The sequence below is a fragment of the Leopardus geoffroyi genome, chromosome A2 (genome assembly GCF_018350155.1).
Source record: "Leopardus geoffroyi isolate Oge1 chromosome A2, O.geoffroyi_Oge1_pat1.0, whole genome shotgun sequence".
NCBI lineage: Eukaryota > Metazoa > Chordata > Mammalia > Carnivora > Felidae > Leopardus > Leopardus geoffroyi.
In genome coordinates, this window is record NC_059331.1 from 61,856,429 (window position 1) to 61,873,444 (window position 17,016).

A 17,016-nucleotide genomic window follows, 5' to 3' on the forward strand; every position below is an offset into this window, starting at 1 on the left:
CCTTCTGGGGCCTTCTGGCTGGGTGGAGAGCCTGGAATGCTGCACATGCACACACCCCGTGACAACTCCCTGGGCTCCCTGCCTCCAGGAGGCATTTACGACGCACCCAGGCTTGGAGGGGGAGGTGTGGGGCTCACGGCTGGGAAGGCCCGCCTCCTTGTGGTGCTCCAGGGGAGCAAGATCATCCCAAGTCCTGGGCGTGGCAGTGGTTGGGCCAGAGACCCAGGCGAGGTGGGTCACAGCGCCGCACGGCTGACCTCTGCTGGCCCGGCAGGTACCACATGCAGCAGGCAGAGAGCCAGGCGCCGCCTCCTGGATGCGGTTTAATTCCCAAGGTTTCCAGGGATGAGCATACCTTCACACAGAGAGGAAGCACAGGCCAGGCCAGCCAAATCCTTATTCTGTCGAGGAACAAAGTGCCAGCCTGGTGGCACCAGGAACCAGCACCACCACGGCACTGCCTGCCCCACCATCCAGACCATCCAGGGCGGGAAGCTGGCCTCCGCTCCCTGCTCAGCCCCAGAACGCATCCCCAAGACCAGAGGCTGCACACACAGCCTCAGGGAGGCACAGCGGTGGGCCTACGTCTCTCCTCTCTGTGCCTGAAGCTGCGCAGTGGGTTCCGGGTCCGTGCCTTCTGCGGGGCAAAGTCACGGGTTAGCCAGGAAATTGGGTTCAGCGGAGACAGACTGGGAGAGATGGGAGGCGTGGTCCCCGCTAGACAGGGTGGGCAGCGGGGGCAGAGCAGACCCTCATGTGTTCTTGAAGCCGCTGGCAAGCAGCCCAGGGAGTGTCTGCCCCCACGACTAACCCGCAGCCCAAGAGCATGGGCCGAGTTCTCAGGGCCCTTCCCCCACCTCCCAAGGGCAAGGGACATGCACACCCCTAGGACAACGGAACGAGGTAGCAGAGCCCTACAGCATCACCAAGGACCCAGAAAACTTACCTTGACCTTGGCCTTCTTAGAGGCCAGCTTCTTCCGCTTCTTGGGAGGGTGGACGAGACCACGCAGAGCAGGAGGGACTAAAAGACACATAGACCCCATGGCTGCCACCACCCCTGCATGTAGCCCACCTGCCCACCCACTCCCCCTGTGACCGGCGGGCTGGCTCCAATCTGCCCCTATGTCCAAGGGGCCCAGGAGCCCGTGTTCTGGGGCGAGATTGCAAAGACACAGGTTAAGTCCCTCCCCGACGGTGTTTGTTTGCTGCGTTAAGAACGTGGCAGAAAGATAAAATCACATGCATTTTTAAGACAAAAAAAGATACTTCTGAAACAGAAAAAAAGCCCACGTGTAACTTCTTCACATGTGGTCTGTTATTACAAATTCATACCCAAGGAGAACCCTTCCCCCACATCCTTCCTACACCCACCAGGCCACATGGTCACTGCTGCCACCTGCTGTGATCCTTGGCCTCTGACCTCACCACCACCTGACCTTGGCAGGGCACCCACCCAATCCCCACAGGCCTCCACATCCCACTGCCGCCCTCTCCCACCTCACCTGGCCCCCTAGGCTCCCCGCCACACACTCTTACCAAAGACTTTGCTCCTGTGGGATGCAGGACAGGGTTCCCTCACCCCCTTCTCCCTGTCTCTCCAGGTCAGTCCTTGGGGACCTGGCCCTCACCAGTCCCTCCAGGTCAGTCCTGGGGAACCCAGCCCCCACCAATCCCTCCAGGTCAGTCCTGGGAAACCCTACCACACCAATCTCTCCAGGTCAGTCCTTGGGGAACCCGGCCCCCACCAATCCCTCCAGGTCAGTCCTGGGGAACCTGGCCCCCACCAATCCCTCCAGTTCAGTCCTTGGGAACCCGGGCCCCACCAATCTCTCCAAGTCAGTCCTTGGGGAGCCCGGCCGCCACCAGTCCCTCCAGGTCAGTCCTTGGGGCACTTGGCCCCCACCAATCCCTCCAGGTCAGTCCTTGGGGAACCCGGCCCCCACCAATCCCTGAAGGTCAGTCCTGGGGAACTTGGCCCCCACCAATCCCTCCAGATCAGTCCTGGGGAATTCGGCCTCCACCAGTCCCTCCAGTCTTTGGAGAACCTGGCCCCCACCAGTCCCTCCAGATCAGGCCTGGGGAATTCGGTCCTTCCAGTTCAGTCCTTGGGGAACCTGGCCCCCACCAATCTCTCCAGGTCAGTCCTTGGGGAACCTGGCCTTCACCAACGTCTCCAGGTCAGTCCTTGGGGAACCTGGCCCCCACCAATCCCTGAAGGTCAGTCCTGGGGAACTCGGCCCCCACCAATCCCTCCAGATCAGTCCTGGGGAATTCGGCCCCCACCAGTCCCTCCGGTCTTTAGAGAACCTGGCCCCCACCAGTCCCTCCAGGTCAGTCCTGGGGAACCCGCTCCACCAGTCTTTGTGGCACCTTCCCGTGTTCTGAATCCTTCTGTGCTGCTGGCCCAAGCCTCTCCTGCAAACCCATGGGCTTGAGAGGGCCAACTCTTACTCGCCCTTCCCCCTTAACCCGTCTTCAGCAAGTTCAGCACAAAAACACATGTGCTTGTTACCAGAGACCACACACCGGACACCATTACCAGGATTACGGCTACACAAAGAAAACCAGACACTTGGACCACTTGGTTGAATTTTGGCCTTGACTGTACCCCAGAAGCCGAACTCGTGGTCCATTCCTGACATGACGGTAACCTGGGCATCTCTGGTCCCCATGAGGCTCAGACAGGCCTGTTCCCCAATCCCCCACCCCCACTTCACCTCCTGCCATGACCCCCTTCCACACTGGCCCTGCTGCATAGCCAGCGGCTGGGATGGTGCTGCTGGGCCTGGGTGCGGCCTCTGCCAGTGCCTGCAGCGTGGGGTCCCTGCCCCTGCCCACACAGGGGTACGCGCTCACCTAGGTAGTCAGGGACATGTCCCAGGTGGGGCTTCACCACAGCAGGGTGCAAAGGCAGATCGTGCCGCAGCAGCTGGAGGTCCCGGGGGTTGTCTTCGAAGTATGTCTGCAGGGGACACGGGCGAACAGCAGGCTCGCTCTTCCTTCTGAGGCCCTCCTGTGAGCAGCTGCGCCCCACGTGCTCCCTGCTCAGAGCCACATGTGTCCCCCACAGAGGCCAAGTCCCTCCCCCACCGGCCCTCACCTTGAGCCTCTCTGAATGCAGAAGTTCCTCCTTGATCTCCTTCAACCTTGCCTCTCGGATGGCCTGTTTTGTCACTGAGCGCATGGCGTCCTGGGTGTGCACACCAGAGGTCAGGACAGCGAGGCTGCCCAATCCTCCCTCGTGCCCGGCGTTCAGCAGCAGGGGTCTGACCCAGGTCCCTGAGGAACGGACCCCCCTCCCCCCCACCCCATGTTCCACTCACCCTGCAGCGATACCGGAAGGCCTCGATCTCCTCCATGCGGAACTGGTAGGGAAGCAGGACAGGGGCCTCATTCTCTGTGGAGAGAACAGCACAGAGGGTCCCCTGGGCTGAAGGTTCAGGGTGGGTCTACTGGGGGGTCACCTGCTCAGAGCCCCTTGTATCCCCTCCCTGGGGTGAAGCAGCCCAGAGCCCAGCCCACTGCTTCCCTGTGACGTTCATGTGCAGCGAGAAACCGGAGTCTTGTGGATGGCCCACGACAGCTGCTCCAGGACACTGTGGCTGGGGCAACCCATCATCCCCTGGATGCCAGACACATCCTCAGCCTCACAACCTGCCCACCTACCCACTCTCGCCATAAGAGCAGCAAAAGTACGGCAAAGGGCAGCACAGAACACCACCACCTGCAGCCACACCCCGTTCTGAGCAGGAATGGCCACGCTGGGACACTCAGCGTCCGTGACAAACCAGCGTCCCAGCTGAAGAAGCCAGGGCACAACGCACCCCTCGCACGCCTGCCAAGTGGTGCCCCAGCCCATCTTCTGCACAAGCCCACAGGCTTAATGCCACGTGGTGAATGGTGTCTTTCCCGCACCCCCAACACAGGCAGCAATGAGACTGCACAGAAGCCCTGTCCGGACCTCCTTCCAGAACCTCCTGGCTGGAGCGCAGCCCCAGCCACGCCCCTTGCATGGCCTGCCCCTCGGCCTGGGAAGATGCCAGCTACGCTGCTGCAACATAACCTCGAAGACACAGAGGAGCCCAGACCACGGCTGGGCTACCTGGGGGTCAGGGAAGGACACCCCGCGTAGCCTCCTCTCCCAAAGTCCTCTCCTGGGACACCACCAGCCCCCTCCCTTTTCTCCAAACCCCCTCCCCTCCCTTGGCCCTTCTGCCCCTTGAATCAGACAATAAATGTGACTCTGACCACCTGCCCGACAGCTCTGGACCTCGGCTTAATCATTTGTGGGGGATGCCGCCTGCCACCCTGAGTGTGAGAAGGTGGAACGGGAGGGAGGGGCAGGGCCGAGCAGAGCAGGGCCGAGCAGGGGTGCTACTGCCCACGCTGGTGTCCCCGCTGCCATCCCCACCACTGCGTCTGAGGTGTGGCTGGAGAGGAGGGCTGGGCTCTCACCTCCACAGAGAAGCTCCTCGATTGTGTCCAGGTGCGACTGCTCAGCGGGCAGCACCAAGGTCAAAACCATGCCTGGGTTGTTGGCGCGAGCCGTCCTGCAAGGACACGTGGCCCGGCATCAATCTCCAGCCCCAGGCCCACTGCCTGCCCGCCACCCCCAGCTCTCCTACCTGCCAGCCCGATGAATGTAGGCTTCAGGGGTAGGGGGCAGATCAAAGTTGAGCACAGCGCACACGTGGTGGAAGTCTATGCCCCGGGCCACGCCGGCCTCCGGATCAGAAGCCCTGTGGGGAGACATCCCAGCGTCAGACTGACCTCCTCCTCCCTCCAGACCAGCGATCTCCAGCCTCTCAAGCCTTTTAATTACAACATCTCTCAATAAAGCCTGATAAGAAACCATAAAACCCTAATGGGTTTAAAACCCTAGAATTGGTACTGTTTCAGGACCTGGGGTAGTGGTGGCGGCCAAACCTTTCACCCTGACCTCAGCGGGGGGGGGGGGGGGGGGGGGGGGAAGGAGCAGACTCACTGCATCACAAAGCGATCCGAGAGCCACACCTGGAGTCTGTTAGGCTCACGTTCCCTTGGGGAACCTGCTCCTCACCCATCACAGACGCACACCCAGCACAGGACGGCCCACCAACAAGCCAAGTTTGGCCCTTACCGCTGCCCTAGGGCGCGTGCAGGTGCACTCTTCACCCCTCTTCTGTGGACCCACAGGCCTGAACACCAGACTCCCTGCAGGGGCTGGGAAGAGAGACCAGCACTCACCTGTCTCCCTTGGGGCCCTTGCCTCGACGCTTGCCCTTAACCGGGGCTCCCAGAACTTCGGTGTCGGTCGCTATGACACAGTCATAGAAGCCTTGGTTGAACTGTGAGATGATGTGGCACCTGTGGCCCGAGGGCAGAGGAAGCGTCGGGCCCAGGAGGCAGCTGGAGTCCCCCTCCCACCCTGACTTCATCGTAACCACCACCCTGACACTTTCCTCCTCTCCAACTGTTCCCGCTCAACCGTCGTGCCTCAACAGCCTCAGCTGAAGACAAAGCGACGGCAGGAGTTGTGACAGGGAAAGTCAGCGAAGATCAGTCAGGCCCACAGCCAGGCCTCTACTTTGTGCTTAAGAGAGAATGCCAGCCGCGCCCACCCCCACCAACCCCCTTGGGCGCATCTCAGCTGGGGGGTGGCGTGGCCTACCTGGAGCGCAGTGGCAGCTCCCCGTTGAGCACGCAGGCGGGGATGCCAAACTGCTCCAGGAACAGGCGCAGCCTGTAACTCCTCTCCAGCGTGTTGACAAACAGCAGGGACTTGCCCCGGATCAGCGAGAGCTTGAGCAGGGCGTACAGCAGCAGGAACTTGTCCTCCTCGGTCTCACAGACCACCTGAAACTGCTTTAACTGGTCTGGCCCTGGCAGCTGGGACTCCTGCAGCTTGAGAGTAACCTACGGGAAGACGGCCCCGCGGCCCGCGGTCAGGTCAGCTACCGCAAGCTGCTGGCCAACCAGGGCACAAAAGTGTGAGCCAGGGCACCCTGTGTCCCCTTCATCTGGGCGCCATGACAATTCAACACACCCTAACCGTCGTATGGGTGGAGAACACAAGACTACGATGCGCTAGAGGCACGTGACAGAGAAACACAACATGAGGGATGGCCCTCAGGAGGAAAGCCCTACGGCAGTGACCTTTCAGAAGAGTCCAGCTCACGTAAGGTGAGAGCTTCAGCCATGCTGCTCAAAGCAGCCTTTCTTTTTTTTTTTTTAATTTTTTTTTCAACGTTTATTTATTTTTGGGACAGAGAGAGACAGAGCATGAACGGGGGAGGGGCAGAGAGAGAGGGAGACACAGAATCGGAAACAGGCTCCAGGCTCTGAGCCATCAGCCCAGAGCCCGACGCAGGGCTCGAACTCACGGACCGCGAGATCGTGACCTGGCTGAAGTCGGACGCTTAACCGACTGCGCCACCCAGGCGCCCCTCAAAGCAGCCTTTCTGACCCTCAGGGGTCCCTGCTCATACCTTAAACCACCCCAGTGGACATCCGCGTGGTTGCCTGTAGCAGACAGCGTGTTAACGACCACCGGCCTCTAGCGCCTCAGAACCAGAGAGGCTCACGCCCTAACAACCGTCCCACCCGAGATACCAAAGAGCTCCTTCGAGAAGGGAGTTTCACATCAGCGGCTCCAGCTGATACTGCAGGGCCCTTACCGGGTTATGCAATACCAGCTCCTTGAGGGCCTGCACGTCCTCGTTGAAAGTAGCTGACATCAGAAAAGCCTGATAAATCCGGGGCAAGTGACTGGAACAAAGCAGAACCTGTCAGACTCCAGCTCCGAGCCACCAAGTGTAGCAGGTGAAGCTCCGGCCCCCTGCTCCAGGCCCTGGAGCCTGTTCCCACCCCACGCATCCTCCTTACCAGAGCAGACTCTTGAGTTCCTCCTCAAAACCAAAGGAGAAGAGAAGGTCAGCCTCGTCCACCACCAGCAGCTCCAGGGAGTCTCGCAGGGTCAAGCTGTCTTGCTGCAAGTGGTTTAAGATGCGAGACGGGGTCCCCACTACTATATCGGGCTTCTCCATCAGCACAGCTCTGCAGGCAAGCAACACGTCAGTATGGGGGAGAAGAGCGCAGCTGGAGCCTCACCCCTGCCTGCTCCTCCTCATGACTGCATAACCCCGCCCCCTTAGCCCCCCCAGGCCCATGCCCTTCATTCCTCCAAGGCCCTGCTGCTCTCACCTACCTCTGAGAGGCTGAGTCTTCAGCAGCGGAGACATCCGCCACCCGGATGTCCCGAGCGCAGTAGGCGGCCAGCTGCTGAACCATGGACCGGGCCTGCCGCGCCAGCTCCTTGGTGGGCACCAGCACGAGCCCTCTCACAGCCTGCTCTACCGCGGGGCCAGTCTGCAAGAGCACAAACGTCGGACTTCAGCGGGCCAGCCCGCGGCCGCAGAACCATCGGACGCTTTGCTTTCCTTTCCCCCATCTCTTCCGGGCAATCTGACCCAACCGTGGGGGCTTCCCCATAACCACCTGGCTGTGTCCTCATCAAGCCCTCGCTCACTTGTATTCTTCTCAGAACGGAATGCTCTTTCCGCAGGCGCCGACCCTCACGAACGGCAACTTACTTTGCGGTTACAAAGTTACTTAAACGCTAGAGGTTCACGTGAGTTAAGCAGAACCGGGAAAGGTACCCGCTCTCCATGGCACAGAGAAGGGAGTGTGATGCAATTTCTACGCAAAGAACAACGCTGGCAGCGCCTGGGCCGGGGCCAGGCAACCTCGGTTGCAGCCCAGTGCGCGGACCAGCACCAGGCTCGCCCCTCCCGCCCCCCGGGCTCCCGCCCCGACCCACCGCCTTCCTGTGGAGCAGCAGCTGCAACATCGGAATGGCGTAAGCGGCCGTCTTCCCCGAGCCCGTGCGCGCCCGAGCCAGGAGGTCCTTCCCCTCCAGGGCCAGCGGGATGGCCTTCTCCTGGATCAGCGTGGGGCGCGACCAGCCCAGGTCGGCGACGGCCTAGGAGACACGAGGCGCGGCTCAGGCGGCGCGCGGCGCTGTGGCCGCCCCCGCCCCGTCGACCCAGCTCCTCAGCCCTCCCTGGTACCTGCAAGAGCCGGGGGTCCAGACCCATGTGCTCGAAGCCCAGCACCTCTGGGTCCGCCATGCCGCCTCTCTGCGACGCCAGCGCAAACGCACCGCAGTCAGAGCGCGACTGCGCATGGGCCACACACCCCGGAAGTGCTGCGGCCTGGGCTTCCGGCGTTCCGGCTGGGCTGTGCGGCTGCGGCCGTGCGCAGGGTCCGGGGTCGCAGGCGGAGCCTCATCCTCAGGCCTGGCCGGGCGGGTGTTCCGGCGACGGAGGCGGGGCTGCGTGGACGCCGGTGGGGTTTTCTCGGTGCCCGCCTCCGCCCGCCCATCAAGGGCCCGGACCCGCCTCCTGTCCACAGTCGTTGCCTGTGGGTCCACCTTCAGTTAGCGCTGCCTCTGTCAGCCTCGCCCTAGGAGTCCCGTCCGCACTGCCTCCACCGGGAGACTAGCGTCGGGGCCTGCCTGTGTGCACCCCCCGCCGGGGAGGGGACCCCCCGAACCCGCCCCCGGGCCGCCGCGCTTGAGGCCACCTTCTCGGCACCTGCGGCGTCCGTGGAGTCCAGGCTGCAGTGGGAACCGAGCAGGGGGTGGCGGCTTGCAGAGAAAACAGGTGACCCTGCGTGCACCAGCACAAGGGCTCAGGGCCCCGAGGTACTCCATAGGACAGACAGGCTGCAGCACCTAGGCCGTACTGGGATGAGGGCTAGAAAAACGACTAGCATGAGAGAGAGGAAGGTCGGCCGGCCTGGAGTTCCCGAATGTGGCTACCCATCAGTTACCTGCACGACGTGGTTAAAAATAAGGATTCTCCGTGGCCACCTGTATTCCCTACTGCTGCTGTAACAAATCAGCATAAACTTAGCAGCATAAAACAACACAACTATTGTCCTATGGTTCTGTAGTTCACTCTTACGAGGTCTCACCAGGCTGAAATAACTTTGGCAACACTGCATTTGCTTCTGCAGACTCAGATAATTATTTGCTTTGCCCTGCTTGCCTGGGGGTCCACTTCCTTCATCCTCAGCGCCAGCAATGGAGGGTTGAGTCCTCACGTCTCATGGCTGTCTTTTGCCTCCACTTTCAATGAACCTTGTGATGCCGCTGGACTCACCCAGATAACCCAAAATAATCTCCCTAGTTAATAGCAACCTTCATTTTCCTTTGCCCAGAGCTGGAGACCAGGCCTCTCCCCCTACCGTTTTTTTGTGGTTAAGGATGTCATACTAAGAAAGGAAGAATTTCAGAATGCAATCAGGGTAGTATTGTGAAGAAAATCAGATTTCCCTGAATCTAGCCAAACTTGTTATCTAAAAAAAAAACCCCAAGAAACAAAAAACCTTTCATAGACCACAAGGTATGTGAATGTCACACACCAGCACGAAGATCCTCCTCTCCACAGCCACCACTTGCTGGCCCATCATCTTTCATTGACCTGCCCCATCAGTGGTCCATGCCCCTTCCTTTCAAAACCTCACAGAAGAAACCCAGAACTCACAGACCTACTGGCATAACCAAGATCCACTTGACTGTGTCTGTAGTGGACAGACTGGAAGCCTGCTCTGGTTCTTAGCTGTAGTCTTCTGCCCTCCCTCAGCCCGGGCTCCAGCAGAACAGCCACAGTCCCAGCCACAGCCCTTAGTCCCCAGGCACCCCAAGCCAGAGGTCCGCGTGGCTAACAAGTTCCAGGGCCACCTCTTTTTCCCTGTGTTAATTCTCACCTAAGAAAATTTTAAACTAGGAGCACCTGGGGGGCTCAGTTGGTTGAGCACCTGACTTTGGCTCAGGACATGATCTTGCAGTTTGTGAGTTATAGCCCGACACTGGGCTCACTGCTGTCAGCCTATCAGTACAGAGCCCGCTTTGGATCCTCTGTCCCTCTCCCTGTTCCACCCCTGCTGGCACTCTCCCCAAAATAAGTAAATATTTTTTTAAAAATTGAAAACTAATTTTAAGTATTCAAAGAAATTTTAGAGAAGTCAGTTACAGTAGTTCACTTACTGGACTGTTACACAACCATCCAGAATCAGAAACAGGAGAAACACTTAATTTTAAATATGCTTACACATATTGAATGACAAAGCCTAGAAAACAAACTTGCATGTGTTTTTATGATTAAAAACATGAACACATGTGGAATAGTATGGGATGCAGAGAAAAAGATTTAGTTCTGTGGGTCAAATAATAAATGAACAAATGCATGTAATAAAACCATGAAAGAAAAAGCCAAGAATGGGCAAGTTTACTACAACAGGGGAACAGTGTACTAAGATCTGTAAAAGATTCCAGGGGCTAAGAAACAGGTAGTTCATCTGCTTGCGCGGTTCCCTGCTGATGGGCCTGCGTGGCCGACCTCTGTGAGTGGCTGAGCAACTGCCCTGTCCGTCCCACACCCATGGACACCCATCTGGCCAAACCCCTGCAGAATGAGGCCACACTGAAGCCCACTGTGGGACAGCATGGGAGCCAGCAAGGCCAAGGGCCTTTCTTCCACTTCCTTTCGTGCCTCCCCTCTGCTCACCACCTCTTACTTCATTTCAAACACAGCTACTACAACACATTTTATTTCACTGGAAAAATCTGTGTGAAGAACCAAACGTGGCTCCTGCGAAAAAAACATTTACCACGGCTTAAATCAAAGTGAAAAGAAGAGGGTAGGAGGGCCCCGCCGGTGCTAGCTCTGTGACTGCCTCACTCTCAGAGACCCTGCGTGATGGAAATCGCAGGTGCCTCAGGGAAGTCTCTGCCCAGCTGCCTGGGGAGGCCGTGAGAGCACCTATGATGTCTGTGAGCTGCTGCGGCCCTTAAAACTGTTCGGAGAAACAGCATAGGGGAAGCTGCATGGGTGTTTTCACCTAGTCAAACACAGGCAGGAACACTTCAACTAGGAAGTAAAATATATATAATTTATCAAAAAATAGTTCTAATATATAGAAAAACATTGCAATTCTCTGAGGCCTCTGCCCCTTATTTACATTCACAAAGCCACTGAGCAAACCCAGGACTAACAAGGGAATAGGGAGGCAGGGCCGCCCCTGGCCGGGCGTTTCAGCTGCCTACTGCAGAAATAGAAAGAGAGAAATTAAAGGGGTAGCAGACACTTTTTCACTTGCTCTTTTTGTGCCAGGATGGGGGGGAATCCCTGGATATGAAAGACCCAAGACTAAGTCCCGGGTCAGTTCCGACTCCAAACAGACCCCAAATGGACCTTTGGAAACTCAGCCCAACGTCCTGGGTCCTTGAGAACCAGTGTGCACAAGTGGCTGACGTGAATGCTTTGTTGCCATGGAAACAATGTGGCTTGTGGTCTTTTTTCATTTTTTTTCCCTCAAAATCCAGGTGGAGAAGTTATCAGGTGGGGAAAGTACCAAAAATTGATGTGATGGGAGGATCGGACGGAGAGGATACTACACCAGCTTCTTGGCCTCAAAGAAGCTTTTGAGGTGACGCATCTGCCAGATTCCAGTGAGGATGAGGATGACCGTCTGAGCAATTGACCACCACAGGACCCTCTGGTTGGTGCTCTCGCTGGTAAGACGGAAGCGCTCCTCACGATACTGCGCGAGACAACAGAGGTGGGTTAGAGGCACAGGGGAAACGTCGCCGGCTATTGTTAGGCTCCTCCCTCCTGCACAGGATTGAACTTCAGGACCAAATGCCTTTTGAAATACCGCCCCTGATCCCACTGGCAGTGGCCCCAGGGTGGCATGCTGCCCTCCACAAGCACCCCTGCTGGGCGGGCAACAGCTACTGCTAGACTGGGGACTGTCCTCTCTTCGCTTGGTCTACAAAGCTTGAAGATGGCTATGGAGACCGATACTCCCCTGTGTCAGCTGATCCCCCAGGTAGGAGAGGCCCCAGGCAGAAACTTCAGTAGGCACAGAGGGTACAAAGGTCAGCAGCCATGTCCCAGTACGGTCGCATGCTTACCCTCTGGTAATCCTGCTCCTTCTGGATCTGCTCCACCTGATCAAGCAGCTGTCGAGCTCGGAGCTGCAGTTCTGTCAGTTTATCCTTGGCGGCAATCTCGGGGTAGTTGTTGGCATGCTCCCCACCCTGGATGTCTAGGTGCACACGCTACAAAGACACGGGGTGAGCGCCCCAGGGTCCTAAGGTCAGAAACCCTCTGAGGTTACAGTGTCTGAGCCCAGGGGGCCTCCGACTCTGTTCCAGGCTACAGAACCTCCTCTGGTCCCTGGCTGTGGGACAGGAGTGCTGCGTCTGTCTCTCTGTGACCGTGTCACAAAGTGTCACAAACAACAATGGTCATGAACTCAAAACTTGACAAAATCAAACTCAAGATTCCGAGCTGTGGCCAAAGAGAACATTCTCTTACCAGTCTGCCGCCAGCAAAGAGGGACATCCTGGTGGAGTTGGAATGCAGGCAGATCTGGTGGTCACCAGGAGTGTGGGAAGTAAAGGTGAAGCGGCCCTCCGAGCCATACTGCCGGGACAGCACCACCTGCAACAGGGCAGAGAGAGCCCCTACCTGTACTGTCACCTGTCCCAGGGCACGCTCACGTCCTCTGAGCTCCGCGCGTCCCAGACAGCTCTAGCGAAGGAAGCCCGACGGAGTCTGCAAAGCGCCCCTGCCCCAGCCTGAGCAAGGCCAGCGGGGGCCCTACCTTGCCTTCGGGATCCTTCACCTCCACGTGCATGCCCAGGCCCGGGGTCGAGGGCAGAAAGACTTCCTTCTGCTTGTCCCACATCTGGGTGCGGTAGTTCCCTGCGGAGCAGACAGAGCCGTCACGACCCGCCTGCTCCGCGCGACTCCCACGCTCCGCGGGGCGCCGTGACCGCGTCTGGGGGACACGCAGGGCCCTGTCCTCCCTCGCCCCGCCTGACCGATGACCATGGTCTCGTCGGGGATCTCCTCGATGAAGCAGCGCTTCTCGGTCTCGCCAATGTGGAAGTAAAGGCCCCGGGCGCCAGCTGCGCACAGCGCGAGCAGCAGCAGCGCCGGTCGTCCCATCGCCCGCCGCCACCCGCCCCGACACCTGCCAACGAACGCGCTCGGCCCGCCGCGCATGCGCGCGCCTGCGCCCCAGTCCCGGCGCCACAGCGGGGCCAGACGAAAAGTGCGCATGCGCTTTGACGCCGGCCCTGCGTCCGTCCGGGTCCGCGGGTCTTTCAGGCCGTGCAGCACGGCCGAAGAGGAGAATGCGCATGCGGGGGACGCCCGGGGCCCCTTCCCGCTTCCCCGGAGATGTTGCTCTCCTCGACATCTACCTAGCGCGCCCTCCTGTGCGCACGCGCACTCCTGCGCCCCACTTCCAAGAGACGCTGCGCAGCCGGGGTCGGAGCGCTCGCGCGCTGATTCGCTCGCTCCCCGACTCTTCGCCTGGCGTCAGGTCCTGCCTGCGTGAGGGGCGTCGCGAGCACTGGCCGAGGGTCCGGCCCCGGGGAAGGAGCTGGGGTCCCGTCCCGCGCGGGGGAAAGGGTAGGGGCGGCTGGAGCTAGTGGGGCTCTGGCGTGACCCGCGGTTGTGCCAACGTTTCCCGACCCTTGCGTCGGAGACACTGGCTGAGCGGGTGCGGGGACAGAGACCACGTTGACCGGTACGGGGACTGATGGCGACAAGGGTCCCTTAGTCAAGATTTTACTGGACCCTGGGCCTGCGGGGTGAGATGTGGCGACGGCCTCGTTTTGTACCCGCAGTCCCCGTGGCTTTCTCAGCCTGTGGACTGCTCGCTGTCCCCAAGGTGAAGATTTGGGACGTGCGTGACCTGGATTCGGGCTGTCGGGCCGCTGGGAGGTACACCGGGGGCCTAGCGCGGTTGTGCAGAGCGCCTTCCTGCTAAACACAAAGAAACCCTGCAATACCGTCCTTGCCGAGCTGGGCAGCAACACTCCTGGGGATTAAAGAATGCGGTCGGCAAGGCAGGGCCTCCCAGGCAGCTTTAGTGGGGGAGGACCCAAAGCCTCTTTTTAAATCTCTCTTCTTCTGAACCTGGAAATTTGGGTTTGGCATGAAACCTCCAGGTTTTTAAATATAGTATGTGGCTCACTTCTGTCTAATGGAACGGACAGTGAACACACTCTGGCCACGTTGGGCAGTCTGACCTCCGGTCAAATCTCGGGCCAGGCTTCGGGTTACAGGACTCTCCCTGCCTGCTGTTGCGGCTCTCCTTTGTCCTTTCGTTGAACGAGCTGGTGCAAACTGGCGAGAATCTGGGCTAGAGAATGAGAAAAACTCAGAACGAGCAGGGCCATGAGGCGTGTTTCCATCTAGTAACACCGCCTTCTGCGGGGCAGAGGAAGACGGAAACCAAAGCACACCATTACTGGACACGCAATCACAGCAGAGGGTGCTACATTTTTTATACTTTCCAAACACACATAAACATAGAAGTTACAGGCAACATTCATATACTCATCACCTGCCTTCAGCAAAAATCAATTTTTGGCCTTTGTTTCATTTTTTCCTGCACTTTTCCCCTGAAGTATATTGTGTATTTTTTCCAGACATCATATCTATTTCACCCATCAGTACTTCAGGGTGTGTCTCTGACAAGGACTTTACAAAATTAAACACAATTCTTTAATGCCCTCTAATACTTGGCGTATGATAAGTTTCCCCATTGTCTCAGAAAACTTGAGATTGTTTAATCAGGATCCAAACAAGGTAAACCCACTGCATTCATGATAATCTCTTTTAATATGTAACAACTCCCCTCCCGTCTCTGCTGTTGATGATGATGGTGCCATTTATGTACTAAAGCACCTGCATCGTTGGACATCGTGGATTTGGCTGGTTGCATCTTCACATGTCATTTGACATGCGTCTGTCACTGCTATATCCTGTAAACCATTAAATCCAGAACCTGGGAGGATTTTCAGTAAAACTAAATGTGTGCATACATGGCAATCACTACTCCTTTTGTAAGATACTCAAATCGCCTCATAAGACATCCAGTTTCTCTAAGCCCTTTTAACACAGTTCTGGTAGTCTTAAGTGGGTTCCTCGCTTTTGATTTTGAGTGAGAAATGGAATTTACATTTCTAATTTTGTGCATTTTTTAAAGTTTATTTTGAGAGAGCGCACACTTGCTCACACAAGGGAGGAGCAGAGAGAGGGAGAGAATCCCAAGCAGACTCCTCCCTGTCAGCGCAGAGCCTAATGTGGGGCTCAAGTTCACGAACCGAACCGTGAAATCGTGACCTGAGCTGAAATCAAGAGTCAGATGCTTAATGGATTGAGCCTTCCAGGTACCCCTTGTGGGCTTTCTTTTCATAAAGACAAACCCTAAACTTTGTCCTAAGTAACGGGTAATCTTAAAGAGACAGCATTACCCACAGGAGAAAATCTAAGTTAGGTAATCTAAATCTAAATCCCCAGGCCCAAAAACTTCTCCTCAAAGGTGGTGTGGCAATTTCTGCCAACATTTACCTAAACTAGCTACCCCCTCACTCAACCAATATCTAAGAGCAGCTAATTGTGCCAGACGCACTTACCTTTTTTTTTTTAATTTTATGTTTATTTTTGAGAGAGAGACAGTGTAAGCTGGGGAAGGGCAAAGAGGGAGACACAGAATACCAAGCAGACTCCAGGCTCTGAGCTTCAGCACAGAGCCCAATGTGGGGCTCAAACCCATGAACCATGAGATCATGACCTGAGCTGAAGTTGGACGCTTCACTCACTGAGCCACCCAGGCACCCCTGGAGACACACTATTCTAAGCCCTGGGGACACAACGGTGAAAACAAAAATCCTTGTCCTTGTGGATTTATTTTGATTATTGCCCTTCAATAAATAACATATAGCCTGTCAGCTGGAGGTCAGTGTCAAGGGGAAAAATAAAGGAGGGAAGCTGTTAAGGAATGCAGGGGCTGAATGTCATCTGTGTTTGAATCCCTGGAAGCTATGAATGTGACCTTACTTGGGGAGTCTTTCCAAATGTCCTTAAGGATCTTGATGCTTATTCATGTGGACCCTAAGTCCAATGACAAGTGTCTTTATAAAAGATACAGAGATACCCGCATACCCGTAGGAAGGCTGCTATAAAACAAAATAAATGTTGGTGAGGATGTGAAGAAATCAGAGCCCCTGTGAGCTCTGTGTGGCTTTGTGAATGGTACAACCACTATGGAAAATAATATGCAGGTACCTCAAGAAATTAAAACCAGAACTGCCCAATGACCCAACAATCCCCCTGCTGGGTAGATCTCTAAACGTGATGAAGGCAGGATCTTGGAAAGGCACTGGGCACGCCCAGGCTCACAGCAGCACTGCTCACAGTGGCCAAGAGTAGAGGCGACCCAAAAGTCCATCAACGGACAAGCAGACGAGAGAGAAAACATGGTATATACACACCATGAAATATCATTCAGCCTTAAAAAGGAAGGGAATTCTTCAATGTTACCACATGGGTGAACGTTGAGGACGTTATGTTAGGTAAGCCTGTCACAAAAGATGGATGCTGTATGATTCCACTTACAAGAGGCTATCTAAAGTAGTCAAATTAGTAGAGACAGAGAAGAATGCTGGGTGCTGGGGCTGGGGGCAGGGGAGGATGGGGAGTTGTCTGATGGACAGATTCTGATTTGCAAGATGAAAAGTTTTGGAGAATGGTTTGACAACACTATGTCACTGAACTGCACACTTAAAAAGAGAGAGCTACACAGAGAAAAGGAAGCAGACGTGTGATCACAAAGGCAGACGCCGCAGGGGTGTGGCCACAAGCCAAGGAATGGCTGGAGCCACCAGAAACTGAGGGAGAAACAAGAAAATCTGTCCTAGAGCCTCTGGAGGGAGCACAACTCAGCTATCTTGATTTTGGACTTCTGCTCTCTGGAATCGTGAGAGTAAGTTTCCAGTTTGCTTCATTCATTCATTCATTTATTTATTTATTTATTGTTTTTTTGAGAGAGAGAGAGAGAGAGAGAGAGAACATGAGCAGGGGAGGGGCAAAGAGAGAGGGAGAGAGAGAATCCCAAGGAGGACCTGCATTGTCAGCACAGAGCTCAATGCAGGGCTGGAACCCAC

General features: G+C 56.6%; 2 protein-coding genes across 3 annotated transcripts; both read right to left on the minus strand.

Annotated features, from left to right (window-relative positions):
• Positions 1-305: 305 nt before the first annotated feature.
• DDX56 (DEAD-box helicase 56) lies at positions 306-8,186 on the minus strand. 2 transcript variants are annotated; one of them, XM_045494163.1, is made up of 14 exons: positions 8,051-8,186; positions 7,801-7,962; positions 7,189-7,349; positions 6,867-7,037; positions 6,659-6,749; positions 5,653-5,897; positions 5,229-5,348; positions 4,628-4,741; positions 4,458-4,552; positions 3,326-3,399; positions 3,103-3,192; positions 2,859-2,964; positions 947-1,023; positions 306-637 (listed from the first exon to the last, which is right to left on the minus strand). In XM_045494163.1, the coding sequence occupies exons 1-14, from the start codon at positions 8,108-8,110 to the stop codon at positions 560-562; spliced, it is 1,644 nt and encodes a 547-aa protein (XP_045350119.1). In that variant the 5' UTR covers positions 8,111-8,186; the 3' UTR covers positions 306-559. The 2 variants fall into 2 exon arrangements, with proteins under 2 accessions (XP_045350119.1, XP_045350118.1); XM_045494162.1 differs by having other exon boundaries at positions 2,859-3,192.
• Positions 8,187-10,579: 2,393 nt separating this feature from the next.
• Positions 10,580-13,096, minus strand: TMED4 (transmembrane p24 trafficking protein 4). Its single transcript, XM_045494164.1, has 5 exons — positions 12,877-13,096; positions 12,657-12,757; positions 12,368-12,493; positions 11,962-12,108; positions 10,580-11,588 (listed from the first exon to the last, which is right to left on the minus strand). The coding sequence occupies exons 1-5, from the start codon at positions 13,058-13,060 to the stop codon at positions 11,439-11,441; spliced, it is 708 nt and encodes a 235-aa protein (XP_045350120.1). The 5' UTR covers positions 13,061-13,096; the 3' UTR covers positions 10,580-11,438.
• Between the last annotated feature and the right edge of the window lie 3,920 nt (positions 13,097-17,016).

Coding starts and splice junctions, on each gene's coding strand:
- DDX56 (XM_045494162.1), bottom strand. CDS start 8,110: ATGGCGGACCCAGAGGTGCTGGGCTTCGAGCACATGGGTCTGGACCCC. Junction 3,400..4,457: donor CGAGGAGCTTCTCTGTGGAG/GTGAGAGCCCAG, acceptor TTCTCTCCACAG/AGAATGAGGCCCCTGTCCTG. Junction 638..946: donor CTAAGAAGGCCAAGGTCAAG/GTAAGTTTTCTG, acceptor TTTGCCCCGCAG/AAGGCACGGACCCGGAACCC.
- TMED4 (XM_045494164.1), bottom strand. CDS start 13,060: ATGCGCGGCGGGCCGAGCGCGTTCGTTGGCAGGTGTCGGGGCGGGTGG. Junction 12,494..12,656: donor TGAAGGATCCCGAAGGCAAG/GTAGGGCCCCCG, acceptor GCCCTGTTGCAG/GTGGTGCTGTCCCGGCAGTA. Junction 12,109..12,367: donor TCTTTGCTGGCGGCAGACTG/GTAAGAGAATGT, acceptor GTGTCTTTGTAG/CGTGTGCACCTAGACATCCA.